We start from the raw sequence: 24,380 nt of genomic DNA, 5'->3' as shown, positions 1-24,380 counted from the left end.
AAGTTTGCACATGGAAGGAGAATTTCTATGCTATGCACAACGTCATAAAGAAATCCAGAATTTGTTTTACTGAGAAGATATATGATAGAGAGAGTATGAGTAATATAATCATGTCAAGTAAAATATCAATCAATCTCAATATACTTGGCACCATCTAGAACTAACTGTTGGCTATTCGAACAATACTCCAGTTCTCAAAGTAGTGAGGTGGGTCTGCCAATAACAATCACCATGTCAACAAGCGATTATTTCAATCAAGCAACCATTACACCATTATTGCAATGACACCATACTCTACTTTATCACCTGAATAAGAGATTTATTTTCTAAGCTTCCAAGAAATGCAAGAATCACTAAGACAATAACTAATAATACAGTGGCAGTTAATAACATATACTGGCCTAGCTAGCATCAGAGTATGCTCTAAGCCTAAGCAAAGAAGAAGAGGCGAGATAAGCTCCTAGTAATGCAACAACGTAAACAACCTAAGTTACCCTAAAAACTTAAGCTATGATCGTATTAGGCTTAGTAAATCCATCTTGTAGCATGCATCTTAGAATGCACACTTGAAGGGATAATGGGTTGGGTCAAAAAGAGAACCTGCTTGACTAAATAAATAATTACTTCTAGTGTATTTGAACTCACATTCTCCAATAATCTGAGCTTTGATATTAAGTTGGAACAAGAGAAAAAAAAAACCAAAGTATGCTCAAATATGCAATGTAAATTAAGATATATGTCATGGGATGCCCCACATCACTGATAAAGAGGTGCCACATCTTCTTTCACCTTGGTGAAAGGAGGCAAAGTAAGGCTTCGCCGTTTGAGAACCCCGACTTTCACGAATGTGAAAGGAGGCGGACACTATTGCCGATATAATAACTTCTATAAGAAATGCTGACATGAATAAAAAAGTTTCCAAAATTCATGAACACTCGACCCCCTACCCTGGTCATTACTTTTACAACCGGAGACGCGCCTTTTCCGCAATTAGCACAAAGGGAGCTCTCACATTCTGCTCTTTCGTCACAAGCTTGGGTCGATCTCCACCCAATAGTTTAAGTTTTTTAGTATAATCAAACCACATAATTAAATAAGACGCCTGCAGATGTTGAGTCCATTACCAACACAAACTTGTGATATCTCAATCCGGGAGTCAGTAGCCAGAAAATCATTAAACTTCAAAAAGTAGTCTCTGACTTCGGCATCAAACTCAGAAATTGGAGTACCCATTGGAGCAACCACACGACCAGACCAAAGAATATCATCATAGACAATAACTCCTCCAATCTTCACGAGTTTAAGCAAGCGTTCATGGTATTCTCCATAGTTTAATTTGTCAGCATCAACAAATGCATAATCAAACAACTCACCTTCCTTTACCTACAGTTGTCAGTGGAATTTCATTATCATGATCATATTGCAGTAACTTCCTATATAGAGAGTTTCACTTACAAATTGTCTTGTTTGAAAACCCAATGATAGTTTAACCATATGGTGGCATTGTAGTTTTAGACAAAAATATTGTTTTCCATTCAAGCATTCCACTTTTGTTAGGTTCTTCAAAGGTTTACATTCAAAATACAAATCAGAATAGAAGCAACATGCTTGCTTGTCAAGAGATGAGGGCAACATATTTTTCAAAAGCTCGAAGCATATATGAAGAGTGTCGAAGAGAATGGTAATTTTTATGCTTACTTTGTATAGTGGTATTAAGATAAGATGATTTCAAAGTAATTTGATCCAGGCTTGACAAAATAGACCCCTACATTTTCAGCTATTATTTGTATAATTTAACTGAGTAAATCACACAAATCCCTCTGAGGTTTATGTTTATTATACTTACACCCAGTAGTTTGTAAAATTTACACTTACACCCTGTTAAATTAACGATGTTAGTGAATCCAAAAGGAAAAACTTATGTAAATCTATTTTATAAAATCTCTATTGAGGGAAAGCGGAAGAAAGAAGGAGTAATTCAAGAATTCTCATTGATAGACTTTCTGATTATTCCCATTAAAAAAATGGCGATAAGAAAGCTGAGAAACAAGCCAATAATTGAGGCATTTAAAACAATACCCGTATTCAATGATGAAAGATACTCAGCACTTATCTTCAGAAGAAAAAAAATAAGTGAAATGGACTATGCAGTATGGCCTGTGCAAATTACTTTTCAAGATGTGGAGTGGATGATCTCACAAAGATGAAATATCAGTAGTTTTCCATTTACTGATCCCATCTTTCACGAAATCGATTCCTTTTTAAAATTGTCCTTGAATAAGGAAGAGGATATAGACATTTTCTTAAATCTTTGGGTCATTGTTATGTCACGTAAAGTTATTTTGTTATAATAAATTTTTTTCTGACATAATATTTGGATCTCATTTAAAGTTAACAGTTTGACTAATGTTCTGTTAGGTTATAGGTTAAAGTGGTGGATAAAAATAAATCTCAAAGGGGTAAGCCGTAAGCGTAGGTTTTTCATACTACTGGGTGTGTAAATGTATTTACTCCAAATCTGAGAGAGATTTTTGTAATGCACTCTTTAAGTAAAGATAGTACTTAGTGAATAAATAAAATACAAAATGATTAGAAAATAAATTAATTTTGCACTCTTTGACAATAAATAGACTTTATGTTGGGAGTCTAATTCAAACTTAGATTAAAAGTTTGAGAAGATCTTGTCTTGAGTCATAGGGGAATTCAAAATTCTTACACGGATGAGACTGATCACATCTGATTAGTGAAAAATTCTTACACCAATCATTTTTTCACTTACGAGTGCGTATTACACAAAGAATTTACAAGTGGATGAGTTTTCTGTTGGTACGGCATGTGGTCATAGGAACGATTGGCGGTTGTAGCATGACCTCAAGAGTACCCTTTGATTATAGCATATAGAGGTGTACCAAACCCACCATTTGAGCCAGAGCAACATTCATTCTTTAGGAAGAGTAGGTAAGGTATAATGGCTTGGTGAATTAAGTCATCTAGTTTGGGCTGTGCAGTGGTTGAAAGGTTGTTATCAATATGAACCTCCGCAGACTAGAGGTGTCATATGGCCATGTTTTGAGCTCTTTATTGGATAAAGATGGGAATGTAATCTTGGATAAGTAAATGACAAATGAGATACAAGTGGTGAAGAGCTTACCATGTGAATATAATGGTACTTGGCTTGGTAGTGTTTAAGTGGAAAGGGAATGGCTGTGTGTCAGAGTCTATATAAAAAGTGAGTTGAGCAGTATAGATTTAGAGAGTATTTAGTAGTAAAATAATATATTATTTTGTGTGGTGCTACCATTCTAAATTTCAGCAATGAGGCTCTATGCTTCCTCCATGATTTTTATGTTACTAGTCTTTTGACACATGAAATACACATGCAAAAGTCAAAAAAAGATATCAGATTATCAATTTGATCATAATTATGCAAGTATGTAGGCTAGTCGATATCTTGATGTATGCCATATGTATGCTTTATTGACTTAAAATTTCGATCAATTAAAATATATTTAATTATCGACAAAGGATATTGACAAGTGCCAACATTCTACAAAGAAAACAACCTTTAAATTTGAGTAAATACGTATAGTTAGAAAAACAAGCATCCACATAAGCATATATAATTTTGGAGTTGCAACACTCTAATTCACAACATATTATATCATGCAAAAGATTACAAACTCAAGTTTCTAAATGATTAACACAGTTTGGGACCAATTGATAGTTGCTATTGGGGACCCTATGGAAAGAATGAAATGATAGAATTTTCATTGGAAAAATAAAGCTCTGGTTTTGCTCTTATGCAAATGGCTTTGGAACAAGAAGCCTAACAAGTTCTACATATCATCGAAGATTGATTAACAATGATAAGATATCAAAACCAAGTTTACTGAAGGTCATCAATTCAAATCCGTCCAAGCCAATTATTAATTAATTACCCAACTCCGATGTCATCTTATACCTGTTATAGTCTCCAAATGGATGATTCAAGCTGCATGTGAGATGTTAACCTAATATAAAATGTTAACCTATTTTCGGTCAACTAGCAAAATAAAAAATATCAAATGCATAACAGGTTATTTTGTTTAGTCACTATGGAAAATGGTCTAAAAAGTCATTATCCCTGTTGTATAACAGCTATGATAATAAAATAACAGCCAAATAATTGCCTTTATTTAAATGGTTCATTATTAATATATAAAATAGAAAAATTATGGTATTTGTAACTTCAAGCACCCCTTTAAGATTATATTATGAAGACCATTATGCTACACCATGATACTTTTGTAATGAGGATGCATCAGATTTAACCTATTTTAGGACTTACACAGTATAGATACACTGGAATGAGCTACAGACTGAGAAATTTAGGAGTCAATTGTTTTTTCTAAATTTTTTAACTTTAATTGGTTGGATTGCATAGTCTTCTCTATTATCTAACTGCAACTGAAGGGATTGGTTTAAGATAATGAGAGTGAGATATCAATAAGAGTCATAATCTTTTCTCAAAGTTAACATAAATAAGAGTTCTAACCCTTTTTAAAAACAAAGTAAAGAAGAGTCCTAGCCCTTATATAATAATTCTATCTACTTAAAAATCATCCCATTTCATGGCAGTCATCCAAAAGCAATAGCAAGATAGCAAGATACCTATTCACTCATGCAAACATGCATATCTATTTGTAACAAAAGGAAGATGTAGATTTTATTTCATGGGTCTCTTTTGTTTTGATAGATCTCTCCTTAAAAGTGGGCATAAAATGATTTAATAAATTTGGCAATTATGCTAATCTATATTTTTTTGGCTTAGCTCTATTTATCATATAAAACATTTTTGCTTTTCTCGAACTCAAATATTTTATGATTTATATCCAGGACACTTTTATTTTATTTTTTTGTTAATTTTTTGTTTCTCCAAACACATGCAAAGCTTTGCAAGGGATATCTATGTGGCTTAACCTATGTTAGGCTCTTTTTTATTAATTAAAGACACAACTCTTGCTTTTATTGCTAGAGCAAAAGATAATTACTATACACCACAAAAAATATTATGCTTGATATATGAGGAAAGTTACCTCCTGGAGCATTTTATCAAGAGCAGGGAGAGCTTCTGATTCAATAAAATTAATCTTGTCCTCAACTCCCGCTTTTTGAATAAATGGTAGTCCTATCTCAAAGTATGATCTGTTAATGTCGATTGCTGTGACCTACAATAAAGTATGAACAAAAGGATAAAGGATCATAAACACCAAATTTTTATAGTTCAAGTTTTTCAAAGATATTCATGGTCGAGCATTGTTTTCTGACATGCATTCATAACTTCAATAATATTGTTTAATCATAAGTTTTTGCAAATTTGTTTAAATGTATCTTTTCTGAATAAACTCAAAATATAACCAGTTAAATGCAAAATAAGTTGCGCACACACAGACATACATGTATATAATATATATATCAGTATGTATGTAGAAACATACATATCGACTAGACTATACATTAAAAATCTCTAGTAATAGAGCTTTTGATGTCCATAACCTCATACAAAACAAAGGGAAGGTAATTTCCTTTTCATTCTTCACTTTGCTTTACTCTGGACTTTAGTTTTGCAAACAATGCCATTGAGCACATATTGAACATCAGTTATATATCCATTTAAAAGATTACACATTTAATTTAACTTTTCTTTATCTATTTCTTACATGTGTTTTCAGAAATATATTAGTGGTTAGAGAATGGATTGGACACCGTAGGTACCCTTTTTTTGTGTTTCTTGTTCAAGGACTAGGATGTTGTGTGTGTAAGGAGGCAGCTTATTAATGTTTCAATATAATGTTTGCTCCTATCTAATTTAAACATCCTATCATGTATTTTTCACATATTCATAAAATTGAGGCCAATTGTTGAATGTGTAAGAGATATCCTAAGGACCAGTATCTCAATAGCAACCTTGTCTCCATCTTGTAATAATTCTTAATGTAATGTCCGGGCCCACAACCTACTAGGCCCAATAAGAAATAGGCCCAGTTAAGGGTTGGGCCCAAATTTCACTGTAGCCAGTATAATTATAATGATTATCAGAAAAAAAAAAAAAAAAGAAAACGAAGGGATAAGACCGACAGGGAAGGGTGACCCTCACCCCTGCTGGCAGCCGATGTCGGCGCACCGGAGACAAGGGGGGAAGGCGGCGGCCAGTCCCGGAGAGGGGAGGAATGGAGCGGATGGGACCTCTCAGAGGGGGGTCTCATCCTCTAAACCCTTATTTAAGCCTCTGCCGGCAACCCTAAGTCACAGACCCCCAAGAACACTGAACGAGAGAGAGAGCCGAAGCCCTGGAGCCTAAGGCGAAGGAGCCCTGAAGCTCCAAGAGGAAGGAGGGACTACCGGGGGAAGAACTGCCCAACGGGAACCAGCATAAATCCAGGTAAGTGGCCCCTTTTAATAAAATATTAGGGAGTGGAGAAACCCTCTATGGGGTATTCTCCCCTCTGTTGCAACTATGGGACAGAGAGGAGTAGACCGGCAGAAGGGAGAAGGGTCACGGGCCAGACCCATAGACCCCGGACCGGCCTGAGAACGGCCGCGGCCCAAGGCCAGGCCCGATGACCACTCGGGCCGAGCCGCCTGCAGGGCACCGCAGCCTCGGCTGCGGCTACGCTAGGGCTCGGGGGGCAGCCCGGGCCGCCGGATCTGGCCGAGCCGGCAACAGAGGTGGCCACAAGGCCGCCAGCCCCGGCCGGACCACCACCTCTTCTCCGGCAAGGGGTGGTGGTGCCGGAAGGAAGAACCAAGGGAGGAATAAAATAAAATAGACTCACCGGACCGTAGAGGCTTCATCCTTGGACCCCGGCCTTACCTCACCGTGGTTGGAGCAGGGGGGATCTCCCGGAGGAGATCCAGCCGCGACCCAACTTTCCGGCACTTCTCTTCTCCGGCATCGCTTCGGAGAAGAGGAAGGGGGGGGGGGCCGGCCTTTCTTCCGCCGGTGCTCCGGGGGGAAGCTCCGCCTCGGTCGGTGGATCGGAGGGGAGCCTCGTCTCCCCGGTCGCCTGCGAGAGAAGAAAGGGAGGAGACGGAGGGTTCGGTGGGGATGAAAGGCCGAAAGGGCTAGGGCTTCCGGTCGGAAACGAGGAGGAAGGGAGAAAGAGGGAGAGAGAGAGAGGAAAAGAGAGGGAGTGACCGAGAGGGGGAAGGCCACAGATCTGGCCGGAGGAGAAGAAGGGGAGCCGGAGGAGAGGGCCCGGAGGCATGGGTTCGGTGGAGACGAATGAGAAAAGAGAGGAGAGAGAGGAGAGCGGGAGATGAAGAGGCGGAAGCCTCTGGAAGGGGGGAGAAAGAAAAATGGTAACGGGTTTGCGGGTCGGATCCGAACCCGCAACCCGTTAAGCTTAAATAAATATATATATATATATATATATATGTATGTATATATGTGTGTATATATATATATATAATTGAAATGGGTTAAGTAAACCCAATTAAACCGGACCCAATCTAGTTGGGTGAACCCGGATGAGGGATTGAGTGGGATCTGAACCCAATTGAACCTGAATCCGAGCCCAATTAAATTGGGCTAAGTCTGGACGAGCCCAGACTATGAATTTAATCAAAATTAAGCCCAAATTGGATGAGGCCCAAACCCAATTCAGCTGGAATTGGTCCTAACAGACCAAACTAATGGAAATCGGCCCAATTAAAGCCCAATTCAAGCTAATGTAATTAATTTGGGGGCCAAATTGATCCCGGATTGACCCTGACTCAGGCCCAAACGGGTCACAGTGACCCTAAACCCGAAATTAAATCCAATTAAGCTGGGAATTAAGCTTAGTGGCCAATTGGAAGGCCAATTAAGACTTATGAGCCCAGCCAAGACCCCAATACAGAGGAATTAGGCTTGGGCTAAATTTCAGGTAGAAAAAGAAATAACATATTGTTATTATGACATGATTTTAGGTGATTAAGGATCTGTCACCTGGACTTGAGCAATTTGGAAAGCGAATTGAAGTAAGTAATCTGTCTTAATCCTATCGTAGATCTTGTATTACGTTTTATAAGATGAACCAGTGTTTTTTATACAATTTGAATTGTATGCACGATTAGTGAAGAATGTAAGTAATCTGTCTTAATCCTATCGTAGATCTTGTATTACGTTTTATAAGATGAACCAGTATTTTTTATACAATTTGAATTGTATGCACGATTAGTGAAGAATGTAAGTAACCTGTCCTAATCCTGCTATGGATCATGTTATGTTATTAATGTTTCCTACGCATTTATTTTAAGTATATATGTTTCATGCATGATATGTTACAATGCATAAGTAACTTGCATGATTCCAGAAGCTATGGCTATGTATGCGACATGATGATACTGATATCATGCATGTAAGTTTGTAAAATCTTAGCTAGCCAAGAGGCACTGTAATGGCTCAAAGATGCTACTGATCGAATGCAACTGAGCTGGCCTTGCTAGTGGCCGAGAATAACTTCGCTGGCCTTGCTAGTGGCCGAGAATGACTAGCTGGCCCCGCCAGTGGCCGAATGGACTTCGTAGTAGCATCCGAGAGAATGGACCACAGCATGCCGGGGGCACGGGCTCAAAGATGCTACTGATCGAATGCAACTGAGCTGGCCTTGCTAGTGGCCGAGAATAACTTCGCTGGCCTTGCTAGTGGCCGAGAATGACTAGCTGGCCCCGCCAGTGGCCGAATGGACTTCGTAGTAGCATCCGAGAGAAAAAGGACCACGGCATGCCGGGGGGCACGGTTTCATATGCATATATTATGAAAATTTTGTGATTTGCACTACTGCTTTGTTTAAATTGCATACTTTATAAAATGATATTTGAAGCATGATCATGAGGCTCGTATCAGAGATTGGGTATATGAGGCGGGTGCTTTCAAATCCTGCAGATGTGTTTTTGGGGAGAAGCAAAATCGGTGAGGGGTGAAGGACGCTTGCGTGAAGCCCCGGAACCGGCCAACATCTGGCAGGGGAGCCCCGTGTTTCCCCCTCATGTGGGCCCAATAGTCACGTGCCCTGCGCAGGCGGGCCGTGACATTTATGAACGTGCCTGGCCAAAGCATACATTGTATTACAACGGATTTTTGAATATATCCTTATGGAAAGTTGTATTTTGCTATAACCGCTATCTTCTTTAAATTGCATACATATTATGCCGTGATGATTATTAGATAAACATGCATGTCAGCTTCTCAAAACCCTGATTTACATGTTTAGTCTACTGGTTGATCCGGTAGGATTATGCAGGATTACTTACTGAGCCGTGTAGCTCATATCCGTTCATTTACTTTTTCTTTCAGATCCTTACCACTGATAGCTGCCAGAGACACGTTAATTTGGTATCAGGGCTTCTGGGGTAAAGCAAGCATACTTTTGTGTACATAAACTATGTAGAAGCTCTGTATTTGGGTACTGACCAGCATGTTGTACTAAGAATGCTTTCATATGAAAAGATTTGGTTGGTTTGACTACCCTGTTACCCAGGTATGAGGCTGCGTGCTATTGCGGGTGGTAGTCGGCAATAGCACGGCCGTGTCACGGATCCGGATCCGGGGCGTGACACTTAAGATCTAAAACACATGATGAATGAGTAGTAAGCTATTTTTAGACCTGCTCTAATTCTGGAACAATAAGCTACTTCTACTTATGCACCTATTACAGATATGAAGTATAGGTGTCAATGTCTTAGAGACTAAAGGAGGTGTCAGTGTATGCACTGAAGGTCCATGGAAGATCCATATTTTCTATTCTAGATATTTCAGGTTTTTAGATCAGAACTAGTAGTGTGATTTATCTTGGATGAGCCATCATTGACTTTGTATTAATTATATCTTTTACCAATAATTTAATGTAGTATGTCGTCTGACTCTTTCGAAATGTGTTCTAGTTAGACTATAACTAAAAATTAAATTTTTAGTAAATATTTAATGATTCCAAATCAATGATGGATCATTTTAATCAAAAATCTGCTCGGGGTGATCATGATCTAGGCATTATAAATGCCTAAAACCTGAAAATCATATGTTCCGTGGCCACATACCTGTGCATAAAATAGGTAATGAAATTACTGGTAAACAGAAACAAGTGAACACAACATTATTTTAATGTGCTAAGGAGTTGAAAAACCTTGCCCTCCGTCGGTAATGCTAGTGCTGTCGCAAGGAGTGAATAACCTGTGAACACACCAAGCTCAAGTGTCTTCTTTGCATTCATGAGCTTTAGAAGTACAGAAAGATGTTGGCATTCCTCCGGAGGCACCATCCAGAAATGCCTGCGACATCAAAAAAAAAAAAAAAAAGAATTCAAAAAAAGTGGACTGGGAGGGTGGTCTAAATGCTAATTATAATTGACTCACATAAGGTTAAGTATTAATAGATTGACAACTTAGAATAAGATATATCATCATACAATTCATTTAATATAGTCAAAGTTCCCTATGCTGTCCTATGATGTATGCAGTTTCAATTTTAACCAGTCTTTAAATAGTTAATCTTATTTACCATTTGTTACACATAACTAGTTAAAGATTGAAATCTCCAGAAAAGTTAGTTAAAGAATTCACTAATCATCTGGATTTGGATTAGCTAAATTAGTCTAGCAATGTTACTTAAGGATACCAAATCAAAAGAAGGTCCAATATTAGTTTGAGGGTCATTATTAGACACAACAATGTCTGATGAATGAAGAACAGCGAAATCAAACTATCATGACATAGTTAATATGTTGGACGAATGTGATAGTAATTTCAGATCCACTTTATACAATAAAGAATATATCTCGTTGGCTATTATACTCTACAAAAAAAGTTTTAAAAAAAAGGGATTTCTCACTGTTATCAGGAATGATAAACAGAGCTAGGCCAGTGTTTCTTGGATCACAGGTAAATCTTATTTTAAGCAAGTTAACACATCAGAGCATCGGATTTTAATAACGCTCATGGTCTGTTTGGATATTCCTACAGGATTGGAGCTTGTTGACCCATCAACCATCTAGCTTCCATTTTTTAGGAACCAGTCAAACCTAGCCCGAATCCTAGTTTTTGGGCTGCAAGAAGAAAAAAAAGATCAAAGAAAAAAAAAATTATGAAGGTTTTTTTTTTCTTTCCATAGAATTTGAGCTAGGTAGAGTTTGGTTGATACAGGGTTATACTTAAATGGACGGCCCAATCTTAGAGGAATAGCCAAACAAGCCCTTAAATTACTTAATGGTGGCTTTTGAATACTTGACATCATACTGTAGGCTGCAAATGGGTTGGGTTGACTCGTGACCCGACCCGTTCAGACCCGATCCGACTTATTTTAGAGGACCCGTGGGGCCGGATTTGGTTCTAAAATTGGACTGGTTCTATTTTTAGGGTCAGGTCTAGGTTTTCTGAATTCTGACCCAACTCGATCCGATCTATTTGAAATTTAGGCAATTTTAGGTTTCTAATCCTACGATCCGACCCAAAAAGAAAGCTGCTATAATGTGATAGTTCTTCTGGCAATTCTCTCCGGTGCCCATGAAAAATGAGGTGAGGCTTATGGTCAACAGCAATGCTGTTACAATCAGGATCATAGAATCACAATCTCTACATCATATAAGGGGGAGTGGTTCATGGTTCACAATGCAACGACAATGTTGTTAGCAAAAAGGCAGTCAACTTTTGGCGTAACGGGGCTCTAGACCACACCCTCGACAATGTGTGTGTGTGTGTGATGGCACAAGCATCTCCTGATAATGGTGATGTCTTCAAGTCCCTGTCCAAAATCGTTATTTAATATACGACAACAAAAATAGTTGTCTTTGTGTTTTCCTATTCATGTTTGAATGAATAGTTTGAAGACAAAATATAATGTGTTATATACGTTATTAGCTGATACCCGCTTCAATGGAGACTAACAAGAGATTTAGTGTGTGTGTATATATATATATATATTAGTATTATTTGATCACACTTAACTATTTTTCTTTAAACAGTTATTGCAATCTCATGAGGACGGTACACTAATGGAGACATCATGCCATCAACAGTTGCACCAAAGTACAACTTCGATCATGATTAATGCCTTGGTAATGTGCAAATTTGTAATAATTATTTTTTCGGATCCGAACAGAATCTGCTCGAATCCAAATTTTTTAGATTGGGACCAGATTATACATGAATCCGACCCGAATGATCCGTTGATCAAAAATTGTAGCTGTGGACCCAACACAATCCGACCCCAATCTTCTATTGGGTTGGGTTTGAGTCCAATATTAGAACCTGAATAAAAAAATTAAATTAGTTCGGACCAACCTGACCTATTTGCACCCCTAATCATGTTGTATACTCTAATAACACATTGCAATAAAGATAAACATGAACTGGTTCCCACTTCGCAACACTCCTCAAAAGGAGAAAGAACCAACCGTACCCACAAAAAAAAAAGGGTCAAAAAGAGCTGTACAGAGAGACAAGGTAAGTGAGGCCCTTAGATTTGTAACTGAGCAGCTAGGACAATGCTCGAGTTGTTGGTGCTCACTCTTTGCCTTTGGAATACCCTCTTTCATGTTAATTCAGTAGGAATTCCTCTTGCCCAACCATGAAGAGATGCATCAATAGCATGGATAAAATCACAAGATATTTTCAGATTTCGTGCTTTGAATTATTCTTTATTTTTTTCCACAAAGATATCTAAAATAACTACATAACAATGTAATCAAGCCATCTCACTGCTTTATAATTTAATGTTTCCATAAAATTAAATAGTTAAGATTCAGCAATCTAAAGGTTTGGAACTTGCCACTCTTGTTTCTTAGTCGCCTCTCTCAATGCCTTGAGTTGTTCGTGCTCTCGTGGATAAACACTTGTCTCCAATATATACTGGAAAAAGAGAAAGAGAAGATTAATTAGAAATAAGGGGGCAAAAAAACCCTCCATAAAGAAAGAATGTTCTCTTTATTTTAATCTTTTCAGAAGTGAAAAAATTCGGAGAAAAGAGAAACTCCATTTTTTTTCCTTATTTTTTTTCTTTTCTTTTTCTATTCTCTTGCATCTCTTCTCCCTTCTCTGTCTTTTTTTTCTTTTCTTCTCCTCCTCCTCTACAACATATCCCAAAAGAAATCATAAAGAAGAAAAAGAAGAAAAGAGAAGCGACCTTGTAAAGGGCATCATTCTGCAAGAGATGTATTGCATGTCCTGCCGGGATAGCCATTGATGTTCTTCCAGGGTTCCTTAATGGAGATCTCCTAGTTTGGCATCCTCTCCTTCCTCCATATATATATATATATATATATATATATATATATATATATATATATATATCCCCTGGGCTGTGACTTGATCCACTAAGATAAAAGAATATATATATTTCTTGATGCCTACTCGATCACCATGAGAGGTGGTAGGTGAGGGTGGCTATGATTAGTGGGTATCCACACCATTTTGCAACCGATGGATACCTTGCAAATTTATTTTTTTTTTGCTTCTCTTCCTCCTAAGGAACATAAAAGAATTCATTTCTGTAATTGGCTTCAATGATGATTCCATCAAGATGAGCATTTTTAAAACGTTGGCGTGCCTCACGCGCAGCAGTAGCTACTTAGATAATTTATACTTTCGAGCTGTTTTTTTGGTAGGGAAGTGACAGCACCGCTGATTTTTATTTGATCGGGGAAGTGACAACACAACAGAACTTCGGCAGCATGCGACTGCTGAGGTCGGTAAAAATTGAAATAGTCGAAATATAGAAGATGGCTCGCAAGAAATTCATTTATTGAAGTGTTTTTGTCATAAAAGCGAAAACACAGTTTAGAACAAAAAAATTCTTAACAAAGTAGTGCAAGCCAGCTCTACTCTTAGGCGAATGAGATGGATACCTAAGCTCGGGCTTCCAAATATATTTATTATAATAAATTCTAAGATGAGAATCTAAATGCATTAATAGTTAGAGGCCTCACTCAAATGCTACGTATCTTTATAACTATAAATACATTCAGGCCTCCAATTGTATTTATATTAGGACGTATCTTTTGCTTAAGAAATTTATTGTTCCTTTTCTTATTTATGCATGGAGGCCCTCAAATACATTGAGCCGTTTCTAAGGATGGCATTTTCTAGACGAAAACTGTAGCATGATATAGGCTTAGGCTTATCGTTTAGAGGTATTCGAAACTATCTCTTTATATGGGGCGGTCTATTTTGTTGTTATCTAGATTGGTATGACGTGTACTGATGGTCAGATAACGGCCGGTAGTAACTCTGTTCGTGTGCTAATTATAGTGCTGCTACAGTTGCTAGTTGCCCAAACTGTCCATCCTTGTTGGTACATATTGGTCAGCACTTTGACTAGGACTGAAGTCGTGCGATCCGAGCTACATAAGAGAAGTTGGTCTGGTCCAAAAAAGTGTCAATATTTTCCTCGTCGATGCCCAACAGATATCATCGGCAGTTCTATGCATCTTAAAGTTACTATGAAGGGAAAAACTTGACATCATCTTCTCGCAATGATGACATTTAGTTTGCAAAAGCAAACTAGAATGTAGTCATTTGATGTGGAATTGGAAGAATCAAACATTTTATTATTCTAGTTGGAAAAAAAGCAGGGGACTATCCTATGACATCCCCAGAGCAATAGAGAGAGAGAGTAGGTTAGGGATTGGCAATTTGGACGGATCGACTAGGGCTAAATTCAACTTGGACCATAACCATAACCGATCATTCCAGACATAACAAATGCAAATGCAACTGATACTTCACTTGTTAAACTAAAAGTTACATAAAATGAAATAGTAATTAAGACTTTATATCTTCACATCTTTCGGAAGATGTGATTCTAAAATTCATGTAGTCCATCCTCACCAGTCACAATTTCTCTCTTTTTTTTTTTGGTAAATGTAGCAATTTATATAGCTCTAACTTGAGTACATCCTGCCAAATCACGAGAAAGCAAATCGTACAAAGGAGAAGGAATATCTCCTATAGATGTCCATAAAAACTCTCTGGAGTGCCGGGCGACGAAGGAGGCGATCCAGTCTGCTGCTTTGTTCGCCTTCCGAAACATATGTGCTGCCTGCAAGCCATCCATCTCCTAAATTAGCCTACGAATGACTCTGATGAGAGGATGACCATCACCATATTTGTCCACATCTCGTATGCCTGGTCACAGTTTTTAGTATGCCTTTCTTGCAGCTACCATTAGGAAAACATAATTTGTCATCATACTCGTTGAGGCTACCAAGAGCAGAGCTGATAAGAGGTTAGGGTGGTTTTTTCGAGCAGCTAGAAAATGAGGAACATTTGCTTTATGTCTGTAATATCCATTGAAATTGTACTTATATATATAATATACTCTATTAGCACTTGTCTTTTGAGGAAAAATTTGTACCATCCTCAGGAGCAGCAAGATAGTTGTTACATTGTTTAACAAATTATTCAGTCTCTCACCCTCAAAAAAATAAAGTTGTTTTGTCTCTTTGTTTCATGAAGATCTACAAACGAATGGTGCACCCTGCCTCTATGGAAACAAGATTCAGATTCAAAAAGAGAAAAATTCTCTTTGTATTTTCTGAAGAACACCCAGCGCTTGATGTCAACATGAGCTTTGAGTAATTTAAGATGCAACTTTTTATGAAATGATATTTGAATTATACAACATTTAGCTATGCAGCCTAATTACATTATTCTTAATAGCAGAATTATTTTACTTCAAATGTTAACTCTTTATGAACTTGGAATGCAAATAAGCGGCATGTTTTATGAGTATTAATCTCATCATTCAAATTTAGCATGTAATAGTTATCGAACAGAGTTAAAAAGTAATTTTTAGATCTAGTAAATTCTGGACTCATTACTTTGCTAAGAAGTTCAAGGCCTACTTTTCCACGAAAAGCACAATATTGCAGCCGATGGCTATAAGTTCCAAAAATGCATGAATTGGTAGTGTGATTACAAACATATCTATCTATATGCGTGAATCAGTTCATAGAAACCTGCAAGTAATCACACAAAACTTGCATGCAATCATTTTCTATTAAGTTGGGCGCAACTCCAATATTTTTTTCAAAGGGTGCAACTCCTACATATCTCTAAAATAAATCATTTTGGCTTTTATTGTTTAAAGCATCAACATGTGTTCTTATATATGATTTATGCACATCATACTTGATTCGTACATTCTTATTTAGAAATATAAATAGCAGTATTTTCTACTTAAAGATTAGTGCAGACAAAATGATATGCAAGAGTGAGAAACTCTGAGGAGAGAGAAAGTGAGTTTGAGGCCTAACGGCTAGCTGCTCGTCGGTGGCTCTCGGCGAGGTTCTTCTCCGTCTACGGCGGACGGCTCCATGGGGGGGCACAGGATTCAACTGTGGTCCGAGGAGGAGAAGTTTGGCGCCGGGTCCATCGTCAGACAGCGAACTCTTCGGGGGCGCTGGGGAGGGCTGAGAGGCCAGTCTCGCCGGCAGTGGTGGCGGAAGATCGGGAAGCTCTGGCTTCCTACGACCGAGTACGCTTTGTTTGTTTTCTTCTAACCAATCTGTGTGCACGTTCGATGGGTCGATGGATCAGCAGGCGGGCCCTTCGGGGACAAAGCTGATGGGGGGCTCGACGTACGCGGCAACGGTGGCGGGCAAAGGCAGAGGTAAGCTTCCTGCGGAACGGGGGGAGACGTCCAGGGCTCCGGCAAGGCTGGGACCTTGGGTGACTCACTGGCCCTCGGACGAGGACATGGCTCGGTTGAGCCGCCGCTTTCTGACGGTCTTGGAGCTGTCGAAGGTGCCCATCGAGCCGCCCACCAGGAGTGGGAAGGCCTCTCGGTGGTGGCCCGCAGCCTTGGCTGCTGGGTGCCGGCCGAGTGGGTGGCCAAGGATGTGGCCACCCGTGGGAAACTTGTAGGGAAGGTGGAGGTGGTGCCGCTAGCCGATGACCACCTATCCCTGAGGTTTGGGTCGACGGCGGACCGCGACCGGGCACTCAATGGAGGCCCATGGGTGGTGGTGGGGCAGCTCCTCGCCATGGAGCTGTGGGTGCCAGAGTTTGCGTCGAGGGAGGTCACCGTGAAGACGGTCGTGGTATGGCTCCGGCTACCCTGGCTACTGTCGGAATACTGGTCGGCCGTGACCATACTAGAGATTGCAACCCAAGCGGGGTGGCCGCTCGCCATTGACGGGGTGGCCGCTCGCCGAGCAACGGCGAGCCATGGGTTTCACGCGGGTGAAGGTGGCGATCGATGCTACCGAGCCCCTTCTTCCGAGGGTTCTGATTCGGGGGAAGACGAGGGTGTGGTGGCAGCCCTTCGTCTTTGATAATGTCGTCGACTGTTGCACCAGATGCGGCAGGATAGGCCACTCGGCAGTGGCGTGCCGCTAGCCGGCGCCGGAGCAGACGGAGGAGAGGGGGGGTGGATTTGGGGGTTTCTCAAGCAAGGCCGAAGTCGGAACCTGGGGAGGTTAATCAAGGGCCGATCTATGGCCCTTGGTTAGTGGCGAACCGACCCCGGCTCCCGAGGGGGCCACCGCCGTCGCGACCGGGGAAGATGGTCGAGCCTACGGCCGAGTCACCCTCGCCTCGGCCGCTTTCTCCGGAGGACCGGGCTAGCCCTCCGGTCACTTCTTCATCGGACCTCGACGGTTGGCAGAAACCAACCAAGGTCGCCCGCCGCCACTCGCCGTCGAAAGGCATGCCGGTGGAGGGGGTGGGTTCTGGAGTCACATTAGGCCCTCCGCAGGAGTCTGGCCCGGGCGAGTGTGACCTGGATGGAGGGGCCAATGGGTTGGGGGACCGAGTGATGGTTAGCCACCCCGAGGCAGAGTAGCTGGCTCAGGCCCCCTAGGAGGTGGTACCTCGAGGGGACAATAGGGAGAGCAATGATGACCGGATTGCGGTCGTAAGTACCACTAGTAGGCCGGCGGTGGATCATTCGATGGTGGTACAGAGGGTCCGAGCGGCAGTTATGCGGGCTGTTTCTAGAGCGAGTGAGGATGACGGTCAGCATGGGGGATGTATCCCGAGGTAGCGCTGGACCCGGTGGCCCAGGGGGTGGATGAGCCTGTGGCCGACCTCTCAGATTTTTCTTTATGAGGATTCTAGCATGAAATTGTAAAGGGGCGGGCAAGCCATCTTTTAGGATGTTATTTAGGAGATTAGTGCAGGTCAACAGCCTAGAGATCTGCTTCCTCTGTGAGATGCGGTTGTCCGGCAACGGACTTCGTCGAGTGCAGTGCCGCCTGGAGGCCGACTGGGAGTCCTATGCCATAGACTCCCAAGGGCTGTCAGGGGGTATCTTAGTGTTGTGGAAATAGGGGGTGGCGACAGTGGATGTCTTCCACAACTGCCCCCAACATGTTATCATGATTGTTACAGAACCTAATGCTACTCCATGGGTATTATGTGGGGTGTATGCGAGCACCAATCATAGGAATAGGAGAGTCCTCTGGGACGAGATTACAAATCTAGTTGCCCAGGGGTTTCGGACCATGGTGATAGGTGACTTCAATTGTATTCTGAATGCAAGTGAAAAGAGAGGAGGATGACCCTTTACCGATACAGTAGACCGAAGAGAGTTCCGTGATTTTCTATCGCAGAACGGCTTAATGGATCTAGGTTTCTCTGGACTGCAATTCACTTGGTGTAATAACCAGTCTAGCAGGGCTAGGGTTTAGGAGCGGATAGACAGGGCTACTGTGACCCTTGATTGGATCATCTAATTTCCTACCTATCATGTCAAACACTTATTCCGTATTGCTTCTGACCGCTGTCCACTATTGTTATCAACAGTCTCAGACTCCAGCCATCACAGCTCCTTCCGTTTTGAGAAGGTGTGGTTGTCTTACCCTTAATCCTGGGACATTGTTCGGGAGGCGTGGTCTTTGCTGGTGCACGGCAATGCCATGCAGAGGGTATCGCGAAAGTTGGAACTAACTAAGAGGTGGCTCCACTGTTGGAACTACGAGATGGTGGGAGATATTTTTAGGAAAATGGAAGTGGTGGAGGTCGCCATTAGCGATCTTCAAACCAAAGAAGATCAGGAGGGTGAGCTCCCGGAGGTGGACATGATGCGCCTATGTGGGCTACTTGCTGATCATCACTCGTTACTACACCAGCATGAGATCTTCTGGAGACAGAAGTCTAGGATCCAGTGGGTTAGAGAGGGAGATCGGAACACCAGTTTCTTCCACCGAACGACGGTTATCAGGAGACAGAGGAGCATAATTCGTTCCCTGCGAGATGGGACTAATCGGCAAGTGGAGGGGGAGTCGGAGGTCAGTCAGGTATTGTTGGACTTCTTTCGTTCCAGATGGATGGAGTATAGGGATTCTGGGGATGTCGGCTAGCTCCCAAGGGCAGATACGCAACTCGGAGTATCGGAGAATGCACTCCTGGTGCGGCCTATGACAAGGGAGGAAGTTCAGGAGGCGGTCTAGGCCTTGGTAGGGGACAAAGCTTTAGGGCCAGACAGCTTTCCACCTTTCTTCTTTAGGAGATATTGGGGCATCATCCAGGTTACGGTGGTGGAGGCAGTGCGGTACTTCTTCAGTCATGCAGTGATGCCCGACGACTGGAGAGCTACCTTTGTCACGCTGATACCGAAGCGTCAGGATGCGAGAGAGCCTAGCCACTTCAGGCCTATCAGCTTGTGCACAACCCTTTATAAGGTTGTGGCAAGGATAATGTGGGCAAGATGAAGCATCTGCTGCTAGGCCTCATCTACCAGGAGCAAGGTGCTTTTGTGGGAGGTAGGAATATCTCTGATAAAGTTATGCTGGCCCAAGAAATGATGTGAGATCTTCGACGTGCCTCTAAGCGATAAAGCAAGATGGCAGTCAAGCTAGACATGGAACGGGCTTACGATAGAATTCGGTGGAGCTTCTTGCGACGCGCTTTGGAGTGCTTTGGCTTTCATGAGATCTGAATTGTGTTGGTGTTGGGGTGCGTCCGGGGGTCGAGGTTTTTCATCTTGATCAACGATACGCCTTCTTCCTTCTTTAGGTCTACTATGGGGCTTAGACAGGGATGCCCTTTATCCCCATATTTGTTCATCATTGGTTTAGATGTTCTATCTCTGGCTCTGCGGAGTACTTGTGCTAACTGGGAGCTGGAGGCTTTTGTTTCCGCCTCTGGATCTCGGTCTATATCACATTTACTATTCGCAGACGATTGTCTACTCCTCGCCAGGGCGCGGGCAGCGGATGCACGAGTCCTTAGGAGAGTATTAGCGGAGTATTGCGTAATGTTGGGGCAAAAGGTAAACCTTCAGAAGTCAACAATCTCTTTTAGCCCTAGCACTGAGCATAGGGTTAGATAGGAGATTCGGGGGATACTAGAGATGCCGGTTCAGGATGGGACCTGGAGCTATCTGGGAGTACACATTACGGGCATGCGGGTGGCCAAGTGCTCTGGTCTGGTGCAGAGGATTCAAAGCAGACTGGAGGGCAGGAGGGCATCTTCGCTCTCTTTGATGAGTAGATTGACGCTCATTAGATCAGTGCTAGCTTCCATGCTGGTCCACCTCATGGCCAACGCAGTGGTTCTGAAAACAGTACTGATGAGGATCGAGCGGCTACATCGGAGCTTCCTGTGGGGGTTGTATGTAAGGCTGCAAATGGGTCGGGTCGACCCGTGACCCGACCCGACCCGCCCCGAATTTTAGGACCCGCGGGTCCGGGTCGGGTCCGAAAATTGGATCCGAATCATTTTCTGGGTTGGGTCTGGGTTTACCGAACGGACCCACCCGACCCGACCCGAATGGACTCAAAGAGAGAGAGAGAGAGAGAAGTGGAAAAGCCTAAGGGGAGTTGGGTTGAAGCCTGGAAGGATAGCAACAGGCATAGGTTCACAGAATCCAAAGGAACTTCGGCCCGTCAGGATTCTCTCTCGCTCTATTACACTGTTGATACCTCTGGTGTCTCGGTAGCTGTTTTTTTTTCCTTCTGTTTTTTGGTTTTTGTTTCTTTTAACTTTTGAAGGGAGAAAGTGAGGGAACGCTGAACTGAATATGGTCATGTGCCAGTTTTCTGCAATGGAATTGGATTTTGGAAGGTCTGGGATTTTTCTTGCCCTCGTGAGAGGGGAGCTGGGAGACACCAAGTTCCATCCAATCAGTCATACAGATAAAAAATAGTGTGATATGAAATTTGGCTTGCAGACCGGCTTAGTTAGTACGTCATGGGTCCTCTGTTTTGAGTGGAGGTCAATTGCAAGTCTTTCGAGTCATGGGTCACCCAGTACCTCATAATTATGATATGACCAAATTAGATCTGCCCAAATTCTTCCTCAAAAGCATAAAAAAAATGGACCCGATTCGGATCCGAATCCAATCCGACTCGGACTCGGACCCGACCCGAATCCGACTCGAACCCAACCCAAATCGGGTCGGATCACCCCTAGTCGTATGGAGGGGGTCACGGGATGTACTTAGTGGCATGGAAAAGTATCTGTCTACCAGTGAGGGAGAGTGGCGTCAGTGTGTTGTCTCTTGTGGAGCGGCGCGAGGCGCTGATTGCCCGACATGCAGCTCGATTCACGTTGGAGCCGCAGGGTTTCTGGAGTCAGACCATGGCTGCTAGATACGGTCGGACAGGCACTGCAGGGGCGATTCGCAGTGGGTGTCGCTGCTCATTTATGTAGCGAGAGATTGCAAGATACTTACCCACAGTTGGGGAGAATACTAGATGGTTGATAGGCGATGGACAGAGTATTGATGTGGTTGGCGACCCATGGGTGGGTGCCCTACCCTTGAGACTCTGGCCGACCATGGTTGACATTGAGGCAGTGGAGGGACTGCGGATCTGTGACCTCTTTGTCCTGGGCAGGACTGCTTGGGATGAGGCTAGGTTGGGTCACATGTTTAGGACACACCTAGCTAAGAGGGTCCGGTCCCTTCCGATTTCGGGGTATGCGGGTCCGGATACCCAGGTGTGGAGCACGTCGTGTAGGACCGGTGTGAGGGTGGGGGAGCTCCGTGTGCTCCGGTCGGAGCATGAGCCAGGTCCGGAGTGTGCCTAGGTCTGGCGCCTAAGCCTCCATCGAGGGTCGCACTGTCCTTATGAAAGGTCGTATGGGATCGGCTTCCGACGAGAGCAGTACTTAGCGGACGGGGATTGAGGATGCCCCCTAAGTGCAGGGCATGCAAAGCCAATGAGTCGGTGAACCATGCACTATTTCAGTGCACATGAGCAAAGGCGGCGTGGCTGCTATGGGAGGATTGGTCTCAAAGGGACCAGTTCTTATAGACCATCCATTGGTGGTCGGGCAACCCATTGACACGCCAAGAGGCGGTTAGAGCGACCTGCATAACATACGAGATATGGCTGGCAAGGAATGCTCGAACCTTCAGCGAGCAGAGCATGTCACCAAGGCTCGTGGCGGAGAGCGCCCGGGGACAGGCGGCAGAGATTAGTCGTGTTTCCTCCTTAGAAGGACTTTTGATAGCTCGGGATATCTGGGGTTCCCATTCTGCCTCGACAACTTCTCGTACGGTGTTTTTCACCTGGGAGCCCCCACCCCCAAGCTTCCTCAAGGTCAATTTTGATGGGTCGGTGCTGGATGGTGGCACAAAGGGTGGAGCGGGTTTCGTCATTAGGGACCCGAATTCCAGAGTCGTAGCGGCGGGAGGCTATCAATTATTTGACTGCACGGTTCCTGGAGCGGAGCTGAGAGCTGCTTGGGCGGGTCTTCGACACGCTCAGCGTGTGCTCTCAGCTAGTTCAGTCATTTTGGAGGGTGACTCGGCTATGGTCATCAGCTGAATCCAGGAGGGTCAGAGGGTCGGTGCTGCCAACTATTCCTTGATTCGCGATATCTGAATGATGGTGAGGGACGGAGGGGTGGTCCAGGCGAAGCATGTGTTTAGAGAAGCCAACGGGGCTACAGATTGGGTGGCCACGTATGTGGGTAATCATGCCAGTAGTACCCTATAGGCAGGGGACGGGGAGCTGCCTCGGGAGCTCCATGATATTTTGTTTCCGATTTTATTTGGTGCATCCGTACACATGTTGTATAGATCACTCGGTCTAGCAAAAAGAAAAAAAAAGAAAAAAGAAAAAAAAGAAAGAAAAGATATGCATCACCCCAGCATATCAAGAAAGAGGCACTTTTTAATAGGTAGAAATTTTATTAAATCCAAGTAGATACTGAAGAATTTCAAAGGGAACAATATCTAAGTAGCTCCATGTCCTATTTCCATATATAAAGTATGCATAAAGAGACGTGATCAAGTCTGGGTAATCAGATAATGCAGCAAAAGATGGTAAGTCCATCACCAATACAAACTTATGATATATCAATGCGAGAATCAGCAGCCAAGAAATCATTAAACTTCACTTGAAGGTTTCTCACTTCAATGAACTCCTCGGGATAGGATGGATTCACTGGAACAGCTAACTACTACTCTACTAGACCAAAGTGTATTATCATATGCAATATCTCCTTCAACTTTGACAAGTTTTAGCAAACGTTCGTGGTATTTCCCATAATTTAACTTGTCAGCATCCACTAAAGCAAAATCAAAGAGGTTATCTTCCTTTGTCTACAATTATCCAAAAAGTTATGCAATCGAAATAAAATAGCCGTAAGGTACTTCTGTATAAGAGTCCATCATAAAATGGCCGTAAGGTACTTCTATATACTAGGCATTGTCATAGAACTGATTGTTGGCTATTTGAACAATACTCAAGTTCTCAAAATAGTGAGGTGGGTCTGCCAATAACAATCACCCATGCCAACAAGCGATTATTTCAATCAAGCAACCTTTACACTATTATGGCAATGGCACCATACTCTACTTTATCACCTGAATAAGAGATTTATTTTCTAATTCTTAAGCTTCCAAGAAATGCAAGAATCACTAAGACAATAACTAATAATACGGTGGCAGTTAATAACATATACTGGCCTAGCTAGCATCAGAGTATGCTCTAAGCTTAAGAAAAGAAGAAGAGGGGAGATATAAGCTTCTAGTAATGTAACAAGGTACACAACAAAAGCTTACCCTAAAAACTTGAGCTATGATCGTATCAGGCTTAGTAAATCAATCTTCTAGCATGCATCTTAGAATGCACACTTGAAGGGATAAATGGGTTGGGTCAAAAAGAGAACCTGCTTGACTAAATAAATAATTACTTCTAGTGTATTTGAACTCACATTCTCCAACAATCTGAGCTTTTTTTTTTTTTTTTTTTTTTTTTTTTTGATAAAAACGGCATTTCATATAGCTCTAACTTGAGTACATCCAGCCATATCAAAGGAAAGTAAAGCATACAGGGAAGGAGGAATATCTCCTATAGATGTCCAAGTGACCTCTCCAGAATGCCGGGCAACAAAAGAGGCAACCCAGTCTGCTGCACTGTTTGCCTCTCGGAAAACATGTAACGCCCGGAAATCACTCGCCTCCTGCGCCA

At 42.3% G+C, this 24,380-nt stretch overlaps 1 protein-coding gene across 1 annotated transcript; it reads right to left on the bottom strand.

Moving 5' to 3' along the window:
- Positions 1-706: 706 nt before the first annotated feature.
- Positions 707-13,297, bottom strand: LOC103701551 (norbelladine 4'-O-methyltransferase-like). The gene is made up of 5 exons (XM_089930053.1): positions 13,139-13,297; positions 12,785-12,864; positions 10,146-10,290; positions 5,076-5,207; positions 707-1,383 (listed from the first exon to the last, which is right to left on the bottom strand). The coding sequence occupies exons 1-5, from the start codon at positions 13,193-13,195 to the stop codon at positions 1,090-1,092; spliced, it is 708 nt and encodes a 235-aa protein (XP_089786179.1). The 5' UTR covers positions 13,196-13,297; the 3' UTR covers positions 707-1,089.
- Between the last annotated feature and the right edge of the window lie 11,083 nt (positions 13,298-24,380).

Source organism: Phoenix dactylifera, chromosome 4 (genome assembly GCF_051530095.1).
Source record: "Phoenix dactylifera cultivar Ajwa chromosome 4, Ajwa_hap1_PhDact_Kaust_v1.1, whole genome shotgun sequence".
Lineage (NCBI taxonomy): Eukaryota > Viridiplantae > Streptophyta > Magnoliopsida > Arecales > Arecaceae > Phoenix > Phoenix dactylifera.
Note: the sequence above shows the minus strand (reverse complement) of the source record. Positions and strands in the feature narration are given on the sequence as shown.

What these genes read in the sequence shown, in the direction of transcription:
- LOC103701551 (XM_089930053.1), bottom strand. Translation starts at nt 13,195, where the DNA reads ATGGCTATCCCGGCAGGACATGCAATACATCTCTTGCAGAATGATGCC. An exon ending in CATTACCGACGGAGGGCAAG is followed by an intron (nt 5,208 to 10,145) that starts GTTTTTCAACTC and finishes ACTTTATTGTAG; the next exon opens with GTCACAGCAATCGACATTAA. An exon ending in TTGATAAAATGCTCCAGGAG is followed by an intron (nt 1,384 to 5,075) that starts GTAACTTTCCTC and finishes TGACAACTGTAG; the next exon opens with GTAAAGGAAGGTGAGTTGTT.